The 15,748-nt window shown below is 54.9% G+C and overlaps 4 protein-coding genes across 4 annotated transcripts; 2 read left to right on the top strand and 2 right to left on the bottom strand.

Annotated features, from left to right (window-relative positions):
* The first annotated feature begins 61 nt into the window (after positions 1 to 61).
* Positions 62 to 1,512, top strand: H310_05535 (hypothetical protein). The gene has a single exon (XM_008870271.1). The coding sequence runs from the start codon at positions 84 to 86 to the stop codon at positions 1,329 to 1,331; it is 1,248 nt and encodes a 415-aa protein (XP_008868493.1). The 5' UTR covers positions 62 to 83; the 3' UTR covers positions 1,332 to 1,512.
* H310_05534 (hypothetical protein) lies at positions 969 to 5,292 on the bottom strand. The gene is made up of 9 exons (XM_008870270.1): positions 4,650 to 5,292; positions 4,533 to 4,607; positions 4,219 to 4,488; positions 3,831 to 4,175; positions 3,367 to 3,781; positions 2,987 to 3,315; positions 2,680 to 2,932; positions 2,438 to 2,631; positions 969 to 2,384 (listed from the first exon to the last, which is right to left on the bottom strand). The coding sequence occupies exons 1-9, from the start codon at positions 5,277 to 5,279 to the stop codon at positions 1,446 to 1,448; spliced, it is 3,450 nt and encodes a 1,149-aa protein (XP_008868492.1). The 5' UTR covers positions 5,280 to 5,292; the 3' UTR covers positions 969 to 1,445.
* A 1,484-nt stretch (positions 5,293 to 6,776) lies between these two features.
* Positions 6,777 to 11,036, top strand: H310_05533 (hypothetical protein). Its single transcript, XM_008870269.1, has 7 exons — positions 6,777 to 7,051; positions 7,111 to 7,330; positions 7,385 to 8,721; positions 8,780 to 8,871; positions 8,937 to 9,033; positions 9,090 to 10,209; positions 10,258 to 11,036. Exons 1-7 carry the CDS (start codon positions 6,831 to 6,833, stop codon positions 10,849 to 10,851), a joined length of 3,681 nt encoding a protein of 1,226 aa, XP_008868491.1. The 5' UTR covers positions 6,777 to 6,830; the 3' UTR covers positions 10,852 to 11,036.
* Positions 10,819 to 15,477, bottom strand: H310_05532 (hypothetical protein; the record flags this gene model as incomplete). The annotated part of the gene is made up of 19 exons (XM_008870268.1): positions 10,819 to 11,300; positions 11,355 to 11,448; positions 11,497 to 11,696; positions 11,750 to 12,077; positions 12,138 to 12,334; positions 12,390 to 13,348; positions 13,391 to 13,492; positions 13,553 to 13,656; positions 13,844 to 13,902; positions 13,963 to 14,115; positions 14,162 to 14,239; positions 14,289 to 14,365; positions 14,408 to 14,522; positions 14,579 to 14,702; positions 14,808 to 14,885; positions 14,935 to 14,987; positions 15,045 to 15,228; positions 15,278 to 15,384; positions 15,430 to 15,477. The coding sequence occupies 19 exons, from the start codon at positions 15,475 to 15,477 to the stop codon at positions 11,082 to 11,084; spliced, it is 3,279 nt and encodes a 1,092-aa protein (XP_008868490.1). The 3' UTR covers positions 10,819 to 11,081.
* Between the last annotated feature and the right edge of the window lie 271 nt (positions 15,478 to 15,748).

The raw sequence follows: 15,748 nt of genomic DNA, 5'->3' as shown, positions 1-15,748 counted from the left end.
TCTATTTGATTGGGTACAAAGAAAATACACGCTTTTAATTGGTCCATTGGACCTTTTCCTACTTCGCTAGACGTCAACGGAAGATGCGCATAGCGGTGGTGGGCTGCAGCCATGGCGAGCTCGATGCCATGTACGCCACAATCGAGCACATCAACTCGCTAGATGCAGCGAACCCCGTGCAGCTCCTGCTATGCTGTGGTGACTTTCAAAGCTTCCGTGACCAAGCTGACGTCGAGTGCATGGCTTGCCCACCCAAGTACCGCGCGCTCGGTGCCTTCCACCACTACTACACAGGTACCAAGGTCGCGCCCGTGCTCACAATTTTCATTGGCGGCAACCATGAAGCATCCAACTACCTCCAGGATCTCTACTATGGCGGTTATGTTGCTCCCAACATCTTTTACCTGGGGTGCGCGGGTGTAGTGAATGTGAATGGACTGCGCATCGCAGGGATCTCGGGCATCTACAAGCCACATGACTACACCCATGGCCACTTTGAGCGATATCCGTACGACGACAGTACCATGCGCAGTATCTACCACGTGCGGGAGTTCCAAGTGTATCAACTTGCCCACCTCAAAGCAGCCTCGTCTTCAACGCCCATCGATATCTTCCTCTCGCACGACTGGCCGCGAGGCATCGAACGATATGGTCGCACAGATCTTTTGCTACGTCGCAAACCCTTCCTGCGCGATGAGATCTCTCGCGGAGCGTTCGGATCCCCCCCAAACGAGTACCTCCTCCACACAATTCAGCCGAGATACTGGTTCTCCGGTCACATGCACGTCAAGTTCGCGGCGATCGTGCCCCATCTCCCAAGCACTAACACGACCAAGTTCCTGGCGCTTGACAAATGTCTTCCGAATCGCGACTTCCTCCAAGTGGTCGACATCCCCGCCCCCACTGAAGCTCCCACCGTGACGCTCCAAGTAGATCTGCCTTGGCTCGCAGTGCTTCGCGCTACGCACCATCTTGCATCGGCAGATCGCTTGAGATCGCGCGTGCCCGAAGAAGACATGGAGGTCACGCAGGATGACATTTCGTGGATCGAAGCCCGCCTGCCTGGAGAATTTCCCGGATGGGTGCATCCATTTGTGCAGACGATTCACACGAACGGAGGCAATCCCCAAACGGACGCGCTGCTCAACTTTCTCAAGCTTCCTCATGTCGTCACGACGCCGTACGTCGTCCAGCACGTGGCCACGGACATCCCAGTGGACCCGAACGAAATCGACCTCGATGAAGTCGACGCTGATGAGGCGCGAGGGGACCGTGCAGCCCCGTCGACGGCTCCCATTGATTCCAACGCGATCGACATCGATGACATGTAAAGATACATTGCGCCAGCGGTCGCCGGGCACTCGTCGCACCGGCACTGATGTGTCTGCTTGCCGCACGATAGAGTCATGGAAGGAGCACAAGGATCGAATTCGTGCGTATGAAAACTAGTGCGCTAGGATATGGGTGGCATGGTTGATCCGCGTGGTGACGGTGCATAAGGCTTGGTCGATGAGTGCTTCAAGTTTCGCCGTTGCTTCGTCGTCGGTGAGATCGAGCATGAGGGACGTCGAGAGCCATGGAATCGTGTCTGGAGTGAGTTCCGGGATGCCGGAGCTGAGTGCAAGCTCGAGCAGGGTGATCAGGAGCGACGCATTCGCGCGTAGGACGGCAAATGCCAGGACGCACTTGGCTCGGAACATGTCGAACTGGTCACCCATGGCATGGACCATGGCGGGAGTGAGAACGAACGGCGCGCGCTCTCGTTTGTAACCCAAGCACGTCTTGAAGTGGCCGAGAAAGTGACCGAAATCGATGTGGAGGAAGCGGCCCGATTCGGTCAGCATCAAGTTGTCGTTGTGTCGATCACCGATTCCGAGGACGTACGTGGCAACGCAGTACCCAGCGCAAGACAAGACAAACATGGCGGTCACGTCCTCGTTCGAGTCGGTGGTCTTTTCAGCAAGCCACTCGGCCAAAACATTTTTGCCCCACATGGCCGTTTTGACCGCGGCCGCCTTTCGCATTCGTCGGCTCTTTTGATGGCGATGGCGCTCCCAGCAAATACTCGCAAGCGTCGACGCCTGATGCACGACTTGGATGAACCCGATGTTGTGGCCTGTCGACACACACGCGTATGGCAACACTTTTAAGTCGAGCGCTGCCGACTTCCACAAATCGTCCATGACGCGAAGGAGCTGGAGTGTGAGTTGGTCTTGGCGGAGATCGTCGCCGCACTTGAAGATGGTGCTGTGGAGCATCGACGATGACGGCGCCTGTTGCTTCATGGGAGTGAGGCACAAGAAGAGCGGCTTCTTGGCCGAGTCCATCACACGGCACTGGTCTGGTACAAATGATGTGTAAAACACGTTCGGATGCAGCGGTAGCTACAACACCAGTCAAACACCGAAGGAAGCGCACTGCCCAGGTCTAGGCGAACCTGAAAGCATTCTGGCACGGTGGCCGCGCCGAGTTGCTGGCGCAGCGTCGCATCACACGCTGCCTTGGACTGCTGCTGTTTCACTTGGGTCGCAATGCCCTCCAAGAGTCGCATCATGTATGCAGACTGGTACAGCTCCAACCGGTAGGTGCTGCAATGACACAGGTACTGCGTGCTGAGCAGTTGAAATCGTTCTAGCAACCAAGCATGGATCAAGACTTTGAATTTCAACGGAATGGTACCGTGGACATTGGGAAGATGCAGTTCGGCTTGGAGGAGCCAAAAGAGTGCGTACCCGACCTCGCTGGGAGACTTGACCGCGCGGACAAAGAGGAATCGCATGAGCGCCGAGTCGTGGTGCGGCTCGTACTTGAGCGCCTGTACAAGTTGCAGCAGGTACAGGCGCAAGCGGTAGTCTGGTAACGAATCCAAGCATCGCACGGCGTAGGCCCGAACAAACGGGTCCGGAAACTTGCGACTGAGCAACTGGAGCGCCTACACGTGGCGTATCAAGGGTTTCACCGGGTCTCGAGATCTACTAAAATGCACCTGGAGATATGTCGGCGCGGACCATCGATACATGTACGTGTACGCTTCCGTAACGTGGACGCGGTTGGCCCAGTCCACCGAGAGCAAGAACGGCATGAGCGCGGCGGGGATAGCTGTCAAGGTATGTCTACTAGTCCACAAGTATTCCTTGTGCTCTTTCGTCAGTGGCCGCATGGGGTCCTTCATGAACGCGACCAAAACGGGGGATGGTGCTGCGCTGTCGGTCAGACTCGGGGATGGCGCCACCAACGACGCGTTGGCCGCGATATCGTTGCTGCGGTACGTCAGCGGGTACTGGTACTTGGGAAAATCGACCACGATGTAATTGTCTGTTGTCGCATTCCGTCATCGACGAAGGCGAGCCAAAGAGACGCGCCTACCTTGTCGATGCGTCGACGGAAGTATGCATTCTTCAAACCCAATCGGGAGCAACTCGCCGTCGGACGCGTGGGTCAACCTCAGCGACACCGTGCCCGTGCGGAGAAAATGGTCGTACGAGAAGAGCAGCAACGCAGCATGGGCCAACAGCTTGGATTGCTTCGCCACCGTCTGGACACGCCACAGCACGTGCACAGCACGGGGCAGGCTTTGCACGGAGCACTGAAACGAGATGTCGCCGTCGAATTCAAACTCTTTCACGCCCGTGCCACTCAGTGCCGTGCCTCTCGTCGACTCGAGCATCACCTCTGGCACAAGCAGCTCGTGGCCGTGGTACAGTCCGACAGTGAGCTGAATGCTTGATGCCTTTGTCGCGAGCCGTAGAATGCGCGTCCGCAATCGCGACGGCGTCTCCACCTCCACATACCATGAGACACCACTGTGCCAAAACAACATGCCTCCGTACTTGCGAGACGGACCCCAAGCGGTGAGTAGGCCGGTCGCACTGCGACAAGTATGGCTGCATGAAAGTCGCTGCGAGCTCGAGCAAGTTCTTCTCATGACTTGAGTACTTGATCGAGTCGCTGATGACTTCCCACACGGCCAGGACGACGTCGGTCGTCTTGGCCTGGAAGACTGGCACAGCCAAGATGGATTTATGTTTTCTGTAAGCCACCCAGTCAACTTGGGGCATCGTGGTGACGTCGGCGGTCGCGACGGTCACTTGCACCGGCAGCTGATGGCGATAAACCAAACCTGGGATTCCCAGGGAAGTTGGCACTTGGACCCCTGGGCCCGTGTCTGTCGCAAACTAGTTTCGAACGTCACGCTTGGATCGATGAGATGGGTGCTACCTTGGTGATGAAGTGCGTGCCTCGTGGACTTAGCAGGAAGAGACGAATGGTGCTGGCATGCAAGACTCGAGCGAAGAGCCGCGCCATGCATTGAATGCAGTGGTCAAGGTCAAGTTCAGGTGATATCGAGAGCAAAATTTCGCGAATGAACGACTGCGGCGACACGACGCTCGGGCTGGTTGGGATCGTCGGTTCGTTCATCGAAATGTCGCGGGCCTCGTGGCGCAATAAGCCAGCCGTGTGACTCGCCCACTTTCGAAAACTCTCGCTCTGGCGAGCAAGTCATACGTAAGACAGAAAAATTGCACTCTTACGGCCTTGTTCGTGTAGCGAACGCTGTGCAGCGAAGTCGACAACGTTGGAAGCTTGTCGTTGTACTTGAGCACCACCTGACAACCTGTGAATCCACGGGGACGGATCGGCTTGCGTACCTCGCGAGGGATGGCCAATGCTTCGACTGGTCCGACAGCGACGCACTTGTATTGATCGTTTTTGCTGAGAAACTCGACGGGATCGATGATGTCTCCGCTGTCGCACATGACATCATCGTGATGGAACTCGCCGCAAGACCTCTCCTTCCCTGGAGCTTTCACCCATGCCGTGCCGCATCTAATAATGTAGACTGAAGACTCCAACCCCTTAGCAAAGATCGTGCTGTTGGCAGCATGCGATGTGACTTGAACATGTGCGTTCAAGTCCATCAGGGCAGTGCTGTCCAACGACTGAAACAACGGCACTGCACAAAGAAGCGAAAGGGACGGCATATTTCGCAACCGGCACATGCTTTCGTTCTCGTATGCTTCTTGCATCTTGTCTTTAGCCTTTTCCATGAAAACGAGCTGACGGACCGCTGTCTTGAACCGCTTGCGAATGGATACGTTGTTGGACGGGGACTTTACCGGCGTCGGTGCCGACGGAGGACTTCCAGGACGAACTACATGCAGCGGGGACGCATCCATCATGATGTGAATCTCTTCCAATTCCTTCTTGATGTCCACTAGCATCGACGCGTCCACTGCCAGCAGCGATGTCACTGAAGCCGTTTCCATCCCTTCGCTCATGTGGTATGATGGCTCAAAATCGAAAAAAATTTGTATATTTCCCATTTCTGCAACGGAGGGTATATTTTTTCTAAAGTGCATTCATCTATCCGATGGGTTAGTTGATGTGCACCATTGAATTTGAAGAGCCATGATAATCCATATGATAATTATCGTTGAATACAGAAAATGATTCAAATAATTTCACAAGAATTGTTGATAAAGCATTCCTCATTTATATTGTGTTCAATATTTATTATAGCCTTGCACGATTATATCTAGCCGTTTCATTCTCCATGACAGTTACATTGCATTGTGATTGGTCACCCTTCTGCTTTTCAACCAAGAGTTCCTCTTCACTAAAGGAAATGCAGCGCCTTGCATCGATGGCGAAGCTTGTGGTAGTCATGTTGGCGATGTTGGCCATGCTTGTTGTGGCAGAGACCGATGTTGACGATGCGTGCAGCCTATGCCAAGTGTACGAAGAATGCTTCGACGTTGTCCTGGACTGCCCCACGCCTTGTCCACCCATCAAAGCCTGCCGATTCAACCCCAACTACGTCGAGCTGTTACCCGTGGACTTTACTGCCAAGCCTTAGGTGACCAATGCCTTTGCAAATCTTTGCGTTTAATCTCAAATAATACGTAGTCCTTGATATCTCTCGGAGCTCTCTGTGTATCATGGATGCAATGCGATGGTCCGAAAGAGTGAGACCTATTGCTAACCTCTTGCTTGTATTTGGCATGGAGAATCGCGGCCCCAGAGTCCGTTTGCGATACACGTGTGGGTGTATATAATCCTTCCGATCATATGTTGACTTCTTTTTCGTCGCTGCAGCGCATTCGTGCTCTTCTCACGGCAGACGTGCGCGCTCGAGCCTCACTGGATCATTTCGTTTCGAACTGCAAATCGGTCGTACCAATTGATCCGGCATGCCCCTTGAGCATGAAATCTCAACAGGCCATCACGTCTCGTGGCATGCCTCCGTTATGTTGTTAAACAGGCCATCCGGGACGGTCCGTACGCGTGGTGGGACGTCTGCATTCGTTGACCAACCCAATCCATCCAGAGTCACACTGAGAATTCTCAACGGCGCCGTCCGGCGGCGGAGAAGCGGCGCGATATCCCCGCGCCAACCAGTGTCCCACTTCCAGCCAATCAGTGTGCGGACGATTGCGACCGGCAAAGTTATTGACAATTAAACTCCACGTAAAAAATAGCATCTAGGCTCAATTGGGTCATATATCAGTTGAAATAGGATGAATGCGCCTGAAATATAACAATTGGACTGGATTTTACATCCTTCTCCAAATTTTCACATGGATAATATTGTATCTCAAAAAAGGACCAGCAACGGAGGCCAGTAAGTACAATTTTCATGGGATTCAATTGCACTTTACTGGTGCACCAATACGAATACCAAATGAAGAATAAAACTCAGTATTTTAATATTGGTAATTGTTCGAAATAAAATGCGAGCAATCCGGCGCGAGAATTCTCCCACACTGAATCGATTGATTGTAACGGAAGAGCCGACGCCGACGCACTTGGAATCTGGGACCGCCGCCGCAATGACCGAGCAGCCAGCGAAGATCCGTGTGGGCGACCTGTACTGGAAGCAGGTTGGAAGCAATGGATGGGTGCTGGGAAAAGTGACTGCATATGACGACGACACCACCACTGCGACCTTCGAGCTCGTGGACGAAGACTCGGGTGATGTACAACGGCCCGTGCAAAAGGAGCTCGTCAACGTGACCGTGGCGCCGCTGTTTCCGTCCAACCCGTTATTTAGGTATATCCTGCCATCGTTTGAAGGGTATACTACCTGGTGCTGATGTAATCGTGATTCAGCACGTGCGCCGACATGACGTCGCTCCATCACCTGCATGAAGCCGCTCTGGTCAAGAACCTGCAGGATCGGTCCGTGCTCTCCAACCAACGCCCATACACGTTCATGGCGAACGTTTTGATTGCGATCAACCCCCTTCGATACCTGGAAGAGCCTGACAAGAACTCATATATCGGTCAGTCGCTGGACAGATGCCCACCGCACCCATACCACGTTGCCGAGGTATAGCTGTTGTGACTATCCTTGTTACCCTTCATGACGTCGTGATGGGCATAGAGCGCTTACCGTCAGTTGGCCACTGTCCGCCCCGTCATGCAGAACCAATCGATTATCATTAGCGGGGAGAGTGGGTCCGGGAAGACAGAAACGTCCAAGATCATCTTGGACTTTCTGACGGTGCGCGCCATGTCTAGCAACCGCCAGCATCGGCAGAGCGGAGATGATTGCAGCGACGAACCCGAGGTCACAACAAAGCAGCACAAGCGCGTGTCGCTTCGCCAAGCGCGCGTGCTTTCATCGTTTTCGAGCCGGGACATATCGTGTATGCTCACGTCCAACTCGGCGGTCACACTTGGCGAGCGTTTAATGGAGACAATCCCGATCTTGGAGTCGTTCGGGAATGCGAAGACACATCGCAACCACAACTCGAGTCGGTTTGGCAAGTACATGCGGCTTCAGTTTTCGTCGCGCCATCATGAGCTAACAGGAGCATCCATCGACACGTACCTCCTGGAGAAGTCGCGTCTGGTCCACCCGCCGACGGGCGAGCGCAATTTTCATATTTTCTACGAGCTGCTTCGTTCCGGTCGTGTGGACTTGCTCGATCAACTGCACTTGACGGCGTCGCTCGACCCCGAGCTCATGATCTCGTCATTCTACTACTTGAATCGATCGGGGTGCACGGCCAGCGAAATCCTTGACGACGGCACCAACTTCCACAAGTTGGTCGACGCCCTCCAGCTTGTTGGGATTGATGCGACAATGCAGCTTGACTTGTTTCGCCTTGTCGCGGGGGTGCTCCATCTTGGGAACGTCAGCTTTGACGAAGAAGAAACGGAGGAGGGTACGACCGCGTGCATCGGCCCCAATGGCCAAGAAGCGCTCGAGATTGCATCGTCGTTGTTGGGAATGCAGAAGGACCTTCTGTCGTGCGCGATGCTGAACAAGCGAATCACGCGGTCGACACCCGGGTCGAGTCGCCGCAATTCGATTTACTACCTCAAGAAAGACATCCGCCAGGCCACGTACTCGCGTGACACGATCGCCAAAACCGTGTACGAGCACGTGTTTACATGGCTCATGCGCCGCTGCGCAAGTGCACTCGAATACAACGAAGCGTTGCGTGACGTGCTGCCGTACATTGGCGTGCTCGACATCTTTGGATTTGAAGATTTTGAGCCGCGGAACCGCAACTCGTTCGAGCAGCTCTTGATCAACTACGCCAACGAAACCCTCCAGAGCATTTTCAACACGTGCATCTTTCAAGCCGAGCAAGAATTGTACAAATCGGAGCACATCCACGTCCCGAACAACGTGTCGCTCGCGTTTCCATTCCCACTGCACAAATGCGGGATCGACCAGCCCAAGGCAACTGGTGGAGACACGTCGGTCAAGTACGTGCATCGATGTCGTAGATGGATGGCCTGGAGCGTCTCGCTGATGACATCGTAGGCTGCTCGCAGAACGCCTGAATGACACGAGCGAACTCATCTCGTACGTGGACAACCAAGAGTGCTTGAACCTCATTGCGTCGCGGTCGGGTGGTACGTTTGCATGATGAATCGTCGCGGCCGTGGATGTTTGCTCAGGATACCCGAACGAATTGTAGGTGTGTTTTCGACCATCGATGCGATTTCCCGACTGCCTGGGCCGTCCGACCGCAAACTCAACGAACGTTTACACACGCTATTCAAGCGCCATCCTTGGTACGTCTCGCTCACGACCTGTGGACTTCTTTTTTTTCACGATGATGACACCACAGCTTTCCCACGCCGCATCCAAAGGAAGCGCACGAGATGTTTTGCATCGTGCACTACGCCGGCATGGTCAAGTACCATATCGAGTCGTTTATCGACAAGAACAACAACATTATTTCGGCGCAATTCGAGGAACTCATGGCGATCTCCAAGTCGTCGGTGCTGCAAGCCCAACCGCTCCTCTCGTCGGCGTCGGCAAACTCGTCGCCGCCCACCAGCCAAAAGGGCGGAAGTGTGACGCACATGTTCTCGGTGCAGATGCGCGGGCTCGCGAGCGAACTGGAAGGCACGCGATGTAACTTTATCCGATGCATCAAACCCAACGCCGAGATGGAGGTGGGTGTGTTTGACCGAGCCAGCGTCGTGGACCAACTCCGATGCTCTGGCACTGTGCAAGCGTGCTCTGTCCTTCGCGTGGGCCTCCCGACACGGATTTTGTACGCCGAAGTCGTCGACACGTACTTGCCGCTTGTCGGCCAGGAAACGTACGAGAAATTCAATTGCAACGAACGGCTCTTCACGCAAGCGATCTGTGCGGCGCTGGCCTTTCCTTCCGACGCGTATCGGTTGGGTGATACGCGCCTCTTCTTCCGCACTGGAAAGATCGACTTGCTCGACAAACTCCTAAACGTCAACAAGATGGAGGCGCACGTCCCCAAGATGCTCGTCAACTACCTCGTCAAGCGGCGATGGCTGTCGGCCGTGACCAAGGTCATGGTGTACAAGATGTGGGAAAAGGTGTTTGTCGAGTGCCGCTACCGCCGTTCGTCCATGACGATTCAGTGTTGGTGGCGCCAGTACAAAGCTCGTCAAGAACGCAAGTCGCTTGCCGCGCAAGCCCGCGTTGCCGCGATGCTGGCGAAGTGGGCCAAGAAACTCCAAGTGATGAAGTCGTTTGCTGGTAAACCCGACGAAAAGATCGAGTTGCTCAACAACTTGCTGGCGAAACCAGTCGTTCCGCGTGGCCAAAAGTGGCTCCTCACGTGGCTTGGGCCGTTGCAGCGTGCCATGTACGTACAGAAGCTGTGTCGCAAGGCATGCGTGGCTTTCCTCGTCAAACGTGGCTTTCTCTGGCTGTACCAACAAGTCCGAGTCAAGCGCGCCCAGCTGCTCCTGCAAACTCAAGTACTGTGTTGCGATTCCAGTACTCCATTATCTCATGCTTCCTTGTAGGCTCGCATTGTGTTAGCCAAGCGCCGCCTTCTACAACTCGTCCGGAAGCGCCGGGCCAAGAACCTCTGGCGCAAGGCGATCTTCGGCGCACGGGTTATGTCTATATTCAACCGCGAGTTCAACCGCGTGCATCTGCATCGACTGGAACAAGGTCACGAGGAGCTGACGGCAGCCAACTTGGCGCTGCATGCAAAGGTGGCGGACTTATCGATGAAGCTCGACGCGGTGGAACTGGAAAAGAAGCAATTGCAACGTCTCGTGGCATCCACGGCGACGGCACTGGCCGAGCGCAACGCGCGGCTGCAACTGCTGGAAGCAAAGATCAAGACGCAACAAGCTCAAGTCGTCCATCAGGACTCGCTGATGTTGCGCCTGTTTAAGTTTTTTACATGCAGCTCGTCGTCGTCGGCTGCTGCCAAGAACCATCGCCACGCAGTCGATGACTCGTCCGAGTCGTCCGTTGCCACGTCGATGAGTGACGAGAGTTCCTTTGCCGACGACGTATCTGTCAAGCCAGTCAACCTGGCGCCGCCTCGGCCGCGAAAACACCGTGCCAACAACCACGTGTGGAAAATTAGCCGTTTTTGCTTTTAAGACGCTCCGAGAGATGGCCGCGCACCGTCGGAAGTGCGCTGCCATGCCCAACCAACGCATTGTGTAGACCACGTCCTGTCAAGTCGATCGCGTGGCGCTGTCGAGAGCACCTTCTTCGACGGAAGACTTGCACGCGTCGACAACGCCAGTGGTCGGTGTAATTTATATACCTTTTTGAATGTCGATGCTCGAGAGGTGGACGGGTGGGCAGGATGCTTCGGGTATCGACGTTAGGCAAAAATCACCATGCGCTCGGCAATATCGAGGCGGCAGATCGGGCACCGCGTCACTTCCGAGTGGGTGGAGCATGGCTCGCACATACACACGTGGCGGCAAGGCAAGCACAGGATCGTTTTCTCGGCGGCGAGGCATATCACACACAGCTTGAGTTCCTGCTGCACTTCGACCTGTCTGTCTAGCGCCTGGCGCTGCTCAACGATCTTTTGTTCCTAACGAAACACTCAGCCAAGGGAGCGCTTGGACGATTCAACATTTCTACACACCTTGACGGCCCGTGCCTTGTACAGAGCCGTGTCGAGGGCATCCTCCAAGTCGCGCAGTTCCGGCACGCTGAGGGCGTGCAGTGCCTGTGTATTGCTATATCATCGCGCCATGAGAATCCCGTTTGCAACTCGGACGACAGACCCCGTGAGTTCATTCATGCGGCGCTGCAGCGACTCGATCACGCGTTCATTTTCACGCATCCGCCTGACATGCTCGCGATATTTGAGTTCGTTGACTTGAATGCGCTTCCGCAGCCCAGTTAAACTGTGCAGCGCCTCTTCCTGCTCGTGTTCCCGCATGCGATACTTGTCCAACATGCACTTGAGGTCTTCGTTCTCGAGCTAATAATTCACGTCAAATGTGAATTTTCGTTCCCACCAAGTGGGGCGCGTACCAGAATCGCGTCGCGGTCTTGCTCGACGTAGTGGATCAAGTACTCGAGTTGTTCGTTTCGCTGGGTCAAATGGTGCGTGTGATGATGCTGGTTGTCAGGGCCAGCGCCATCGTCGCCATCGTCGTCGGCTTCGCTGATCAAGTCCATTGCGTGCAACGTCATGTCGTTCGTGTCATCCTGGCCGTCCTTGACATTGCTTGTGCTTCCATGGTACTCTCGAAACAGCATCGATCGAATTGGTGGCTCCGTGAGACTCCATCGGAAGCCGTCCAGCGTCCTCGCGGCCAGCGTGGCTTGTTGGCGGTTCTGAAACTCGACGAATCCATGCCTACAACCACACGACATACACACGTCGTTGTCTGCAAGGCAAACCAACAAGTCAACGCACCCTTTCATGGTCATTCCGTTCGGCCCGAGTGGCAAAATCACTTGCAGCGGGATCGACACCATCGCAAACAAATGAACGAGCAGCAACTGGTGGATGGCGTCGACAACCATGTCCTTGTCGACCTTTGGAAGGTTTACTACAACCACAACGCATCCAAAGCTCGTCCCTGGGCGGGACGTTCCAAATTCGTACTGCGCCTGCACAGAGAGCAACAATCACCACGGCACTCGACAAAAATCTCGCAACTCGCACCATGTCAAATACTGGCCACGGAAACGTAGTGTCCGGCTGGATGGGTTGCATGATGTGTTGGAGCTTGTGAAGCGTGGTGTGGGTGGTCGGAAGCGACGCGCGAGACTCGGGCTCGGCCACCCCTTGATTGTCGACGGGTGCGGTCCCATGGTGCCGGTCCACGACGCATTTGACCAACTCGGCAAAGAGAAGCACGTGCTCATCCAGGTTCTCGCCATCCGATCGGTTGTTGTCCCGACTCTGCGTTTGGTAGTGCCCGTAACTGGTTTGCAGTGCGGACAGCGTGATCGACGCATCAAAGCCCAGGGCTACCAGGTGTGGTAAGAGGAGCTGAGGGATCGTCGTTTGTTGGCCACTGGACGGGGGTTCGTCCTCGATCTGGTCAGTATGGCCGTCACCGTCGAGGTCGTGAAAGTTCAGGTCGGATGAAATAGACGACAGAGTCGTGTTGTGCATATCGTTTTCGTCGTCTGATTCGTCGGAGAAGATCGCAGCATGAACGTTGTTGCTCGTCGGTGGGACGTGATGGCCTATGCGACGCACAAGCGGCAGCGCGGGAACTGGCCGGCTCTTTGCAGTGAAAGAATGCCGCCGACGTGCAGGAGGACGCGGCTCAAAAGAGCTGACGGGAGCTCCAGGGCCAAGAATGCGGTTAAACTGGGTTTGAGGAGACAAACAATCGGGGGAGAGCGGGTGGAGAAAGAACGGTGCTTGTGTGATGTTGATGGCCGGGGTTACATCGACGCTTCCGTCTTCACGATTTGCCTCGCGCAGAGATAGATGTGGCGTGTCAGGACAATCGGAAAGCGCCCAAATGGGCATCTGCCCTTGCATTCCGTCGCTTGGGTGGAAATCGATCTCGCCTTCTTCGCATGAATCGCTCTCGTCATAGTTGTCGTCGTCGTCGTCATCTTCACAATCAAACCGAGGGTCAAGCGAAATCCCCATCGGGGCTTGGGCTACAAGACTTGTAAGTTTACACTAATGAGCCACATCATTACGTTGTGGCGGCAACGGTGTCTCTGGGTCAACGTGGCTGTCCTTGTCGTACGGTCCAGTAGCATTGCGAATCAGCGCCATGAGGTAGTCAAAATCAATTCCATCTACGTCAACAATACATCAACTTCGCCGACATGCTTGCATTGCGCACGATCGCATCTCACCCCCGCCTGCTTCCGCCAAGTCCATCCCGAAGATCGCGTCCACGCCGCCGCCTTTTCCTGCAACTTTTGCACTGGATGCCGTGGCGGTTTTGGCCACGTTTAACCTGCGTTAAACTCGACGTGGCGTAGGACAATATTGTCGTCGTTTTTCGAACGAAATATGTTCATGACATTTACTAGAAGAGACGTTAAACCACGTTTTATCCGTTCATAAAGTTGTTCCAAAGGAATCCTCCCGCCGAAATTGGGCGATGACGGGCGCGCCGCTATCCTGTGCAGAACCTTCGGAACCTGGCCTCAACAAAGCCTGTGTTCTTGTTGAGCTTCATACCGAAGCGGTCCTTCGTATGCTGTGTGCCAACAGTGCCTCTCTGTGCATTGCATTCCTTGGTGTCAGGGGAACGTCGTACCTCGGACGGCAAGAGTGACGTGAACCCGTTCAATTTGGTCGCTTCCTTGCGCGCGAATTGTGTCGAGTTCTTGTATGAGCCAGGTCCGAGGGCTTCTGTCGTCGCAGCATGGAGTTTCGGAGCCCCTGGAATGTTGTGTACCATGGCGGCAGTCTGCAAGCACGTCAAGTCCGTCGACGTTGTCGATTGAAGTCCTTACCGACATCAACCGGTCTGCATTGGACGACATGGCACCATACTTAATAGTGGACGTCGCCACCGATTCTTGAATGGTGTTCTACATCACCCGTCGTGGCGTCTGGTGCATGCGCCGTCGTCACTCGTACCCGCAAGATGGATGGTTTCTCGTAGACGACGTCGGGCGGATAAAATATGCGCTGGGTTTTTGACGACGCATAGTTCTCTACACCGCGTACATTATGCGTCGCTCGTGGGGATCTCTTACCTGGAAAGGCCGTGTCTGAGCGGAATCGCGGCGTCTGCGACATGGTCGCAGCGCATCCGGCGGGTTTCCCGAGGGTAGAGGCCTCGGATTTCTTGATCGGCGACGACTCCATGTACTGCTAAACGCCAACAGGTCATGCCTTCAATCGAGATGTAGATTCGGTGCACAAACCAAGCGGGGTGTGTCAAATCGCGCCGTGTGGCTGGCATACGTATAGTTCTCGCCTTGGATGTCTTTGATTCGAAGCGTGTGCATGCGCAGACGATATGTGCCAGGACCCATGTCTTCAGGGTTGCTAAACAAACAACGTTCGTCTGTGTCCGCCGCGGATGCATGCGGCAGTCTCGACAGGTTCAAATGGAACGGGACAAGAAGGCCAGCACCACGAACGACGACGTACGCATACGGCTCCTTGACGACACTGGCAAACGATCCGAGCTTGTACGCTGGTGTGCTTGCGAACCGATTCGTCCTGGACCTGGCCATGCAAGTGGGAAGGTCCAGCCTCTCTCGCCAAGCAACCCTACTTGAATGCAGCCGAATACGCTACGGTGGACGTCTCAACTGCTGTAGACAAAGTCTAGACCGTGAACAATCGACGTCAGGAGGGACTGCTGGTCATCGCGATCGAGAAGACCGTTTTGTCGCCGTGGTCGACGTCGTAGATGGCCAGGGGAACATTGTTGTCGACGCACTGGACCCCGTACGGCCGCCTCTCATCGCGATGATGCGATCGATTCCGCTGAGCTGTTCGCGCCATTCGCGACGCAAATACGCGCTTCTGTTCGTACGGGTCGAGAGCAGCAGGCAGGATTTGCTTGCTACATCGATCGTGTCACGGGATGGTGGCGACGAGTCACAAATACCTACATGCAATCGAATGGGTTCGTGGATTCATTCACGGACTCGTCTGTTGACGTTGTGCGTCCGTTGCTGCGCTCGCGTCGCAGCATTTGCCGTTGCGATGCCTTGGATGCCTACGATAGCGTTAGCCAGCTGAGGATGGCAGCGCATGTACGTACGCAAGTAAACGCCACCGCGTGGGTCGTGGTTGGTGGCATTTCCACCATCGACCGACTCGTCGATCGCGCGACTCACTTGATTGAAAGTTGTTGACGTCGGGCGCGGGCTATTTTTGGTCGGCGTCACGCATGCAAAGGCTTCAGTTTGGAAAAGAAATTCCCCCAACTTTGTGATTCGTGAGAGGATTTAGGGATCCCATCGCGTGGGAGTGGAATCGCTCGTGAGTGTGCCTGTTGTTCCCAATGCACCTCCGCTCAGCTCTGGCTTCAGTACAGCGCGACTGCATCCTCGCCTTGCCTTGCAAACGTGGCCATCACG

This window comes from Aphanomyces invadans (assembly GCF_000520115.1).
Source record: "Aphanomyces invadans strain NJM9701 unplaced genomic scaffold supercont1.9, whole genome shotgun sequence".
Lineage (NCBI taxonomy): Eukaryota > Oomycota > Saprolegniomycetes > Saprolegniales > Verrucalvaceae > Aphanomyces > Aphanomyces invadans.
Note: the sequence above shows the minus strand (reverse complement) of the source record. Positions and strands in the feature narration are given on the sequence as shown.

Bases quoted from the DNA above. Each gene is read 5' to 3' on its own strand.
- H310_05534 (XM_008870270.1), bottom strand. From the start codon at position 5,279: ATGAGCGAAGGGATGGAAACGGCTTCAGTGACATCGCTGCTGGCAGTG. The intron at 4,489-4,532 runs GTAAGAGTGCAA...CTTGCTCGCCAG, and splicing joins TTCGCTACACGAACAAGGCC to AGCGAGAGTTTTCGAAAGTG. The intron at 2,385-2,437 runs GTTCGCCTAGAC...CTGGTGTTGTAG, and splicing joins CCGTGCCAGAATGCTTTCAG to CTACCGCTGCATCCGAACGT.
- H310_05535 (XM_008870271.1), top strand. From the start codon at position 84: ATGCGCATAGCGGTGGTGGGCTGCAGCCATGGCGAGCTCGATGCCATG.
- H310_05533 (XM_008870269.1), top strand. From the start codon at position 6,831: ATGACCGAGCAGCCAGCGAAGATCCGTGTGGGCGACCTGTACTGGAAG. The intron at 7,331-7,384 runs GTATAGCTGTTG...TGATGGGCATAG, and splicing joins ACCCATACCACGTTGCCGAG to AGCGCTTACCGTCAGTTGGC. The intron at 8,872-8,936 runs GTACGTTTGCAT...AACGAATTGTAG, and splicing joins CATTGCGTCGCGGTCGGGTG to GTGTGTTTTCGACCATCGAT.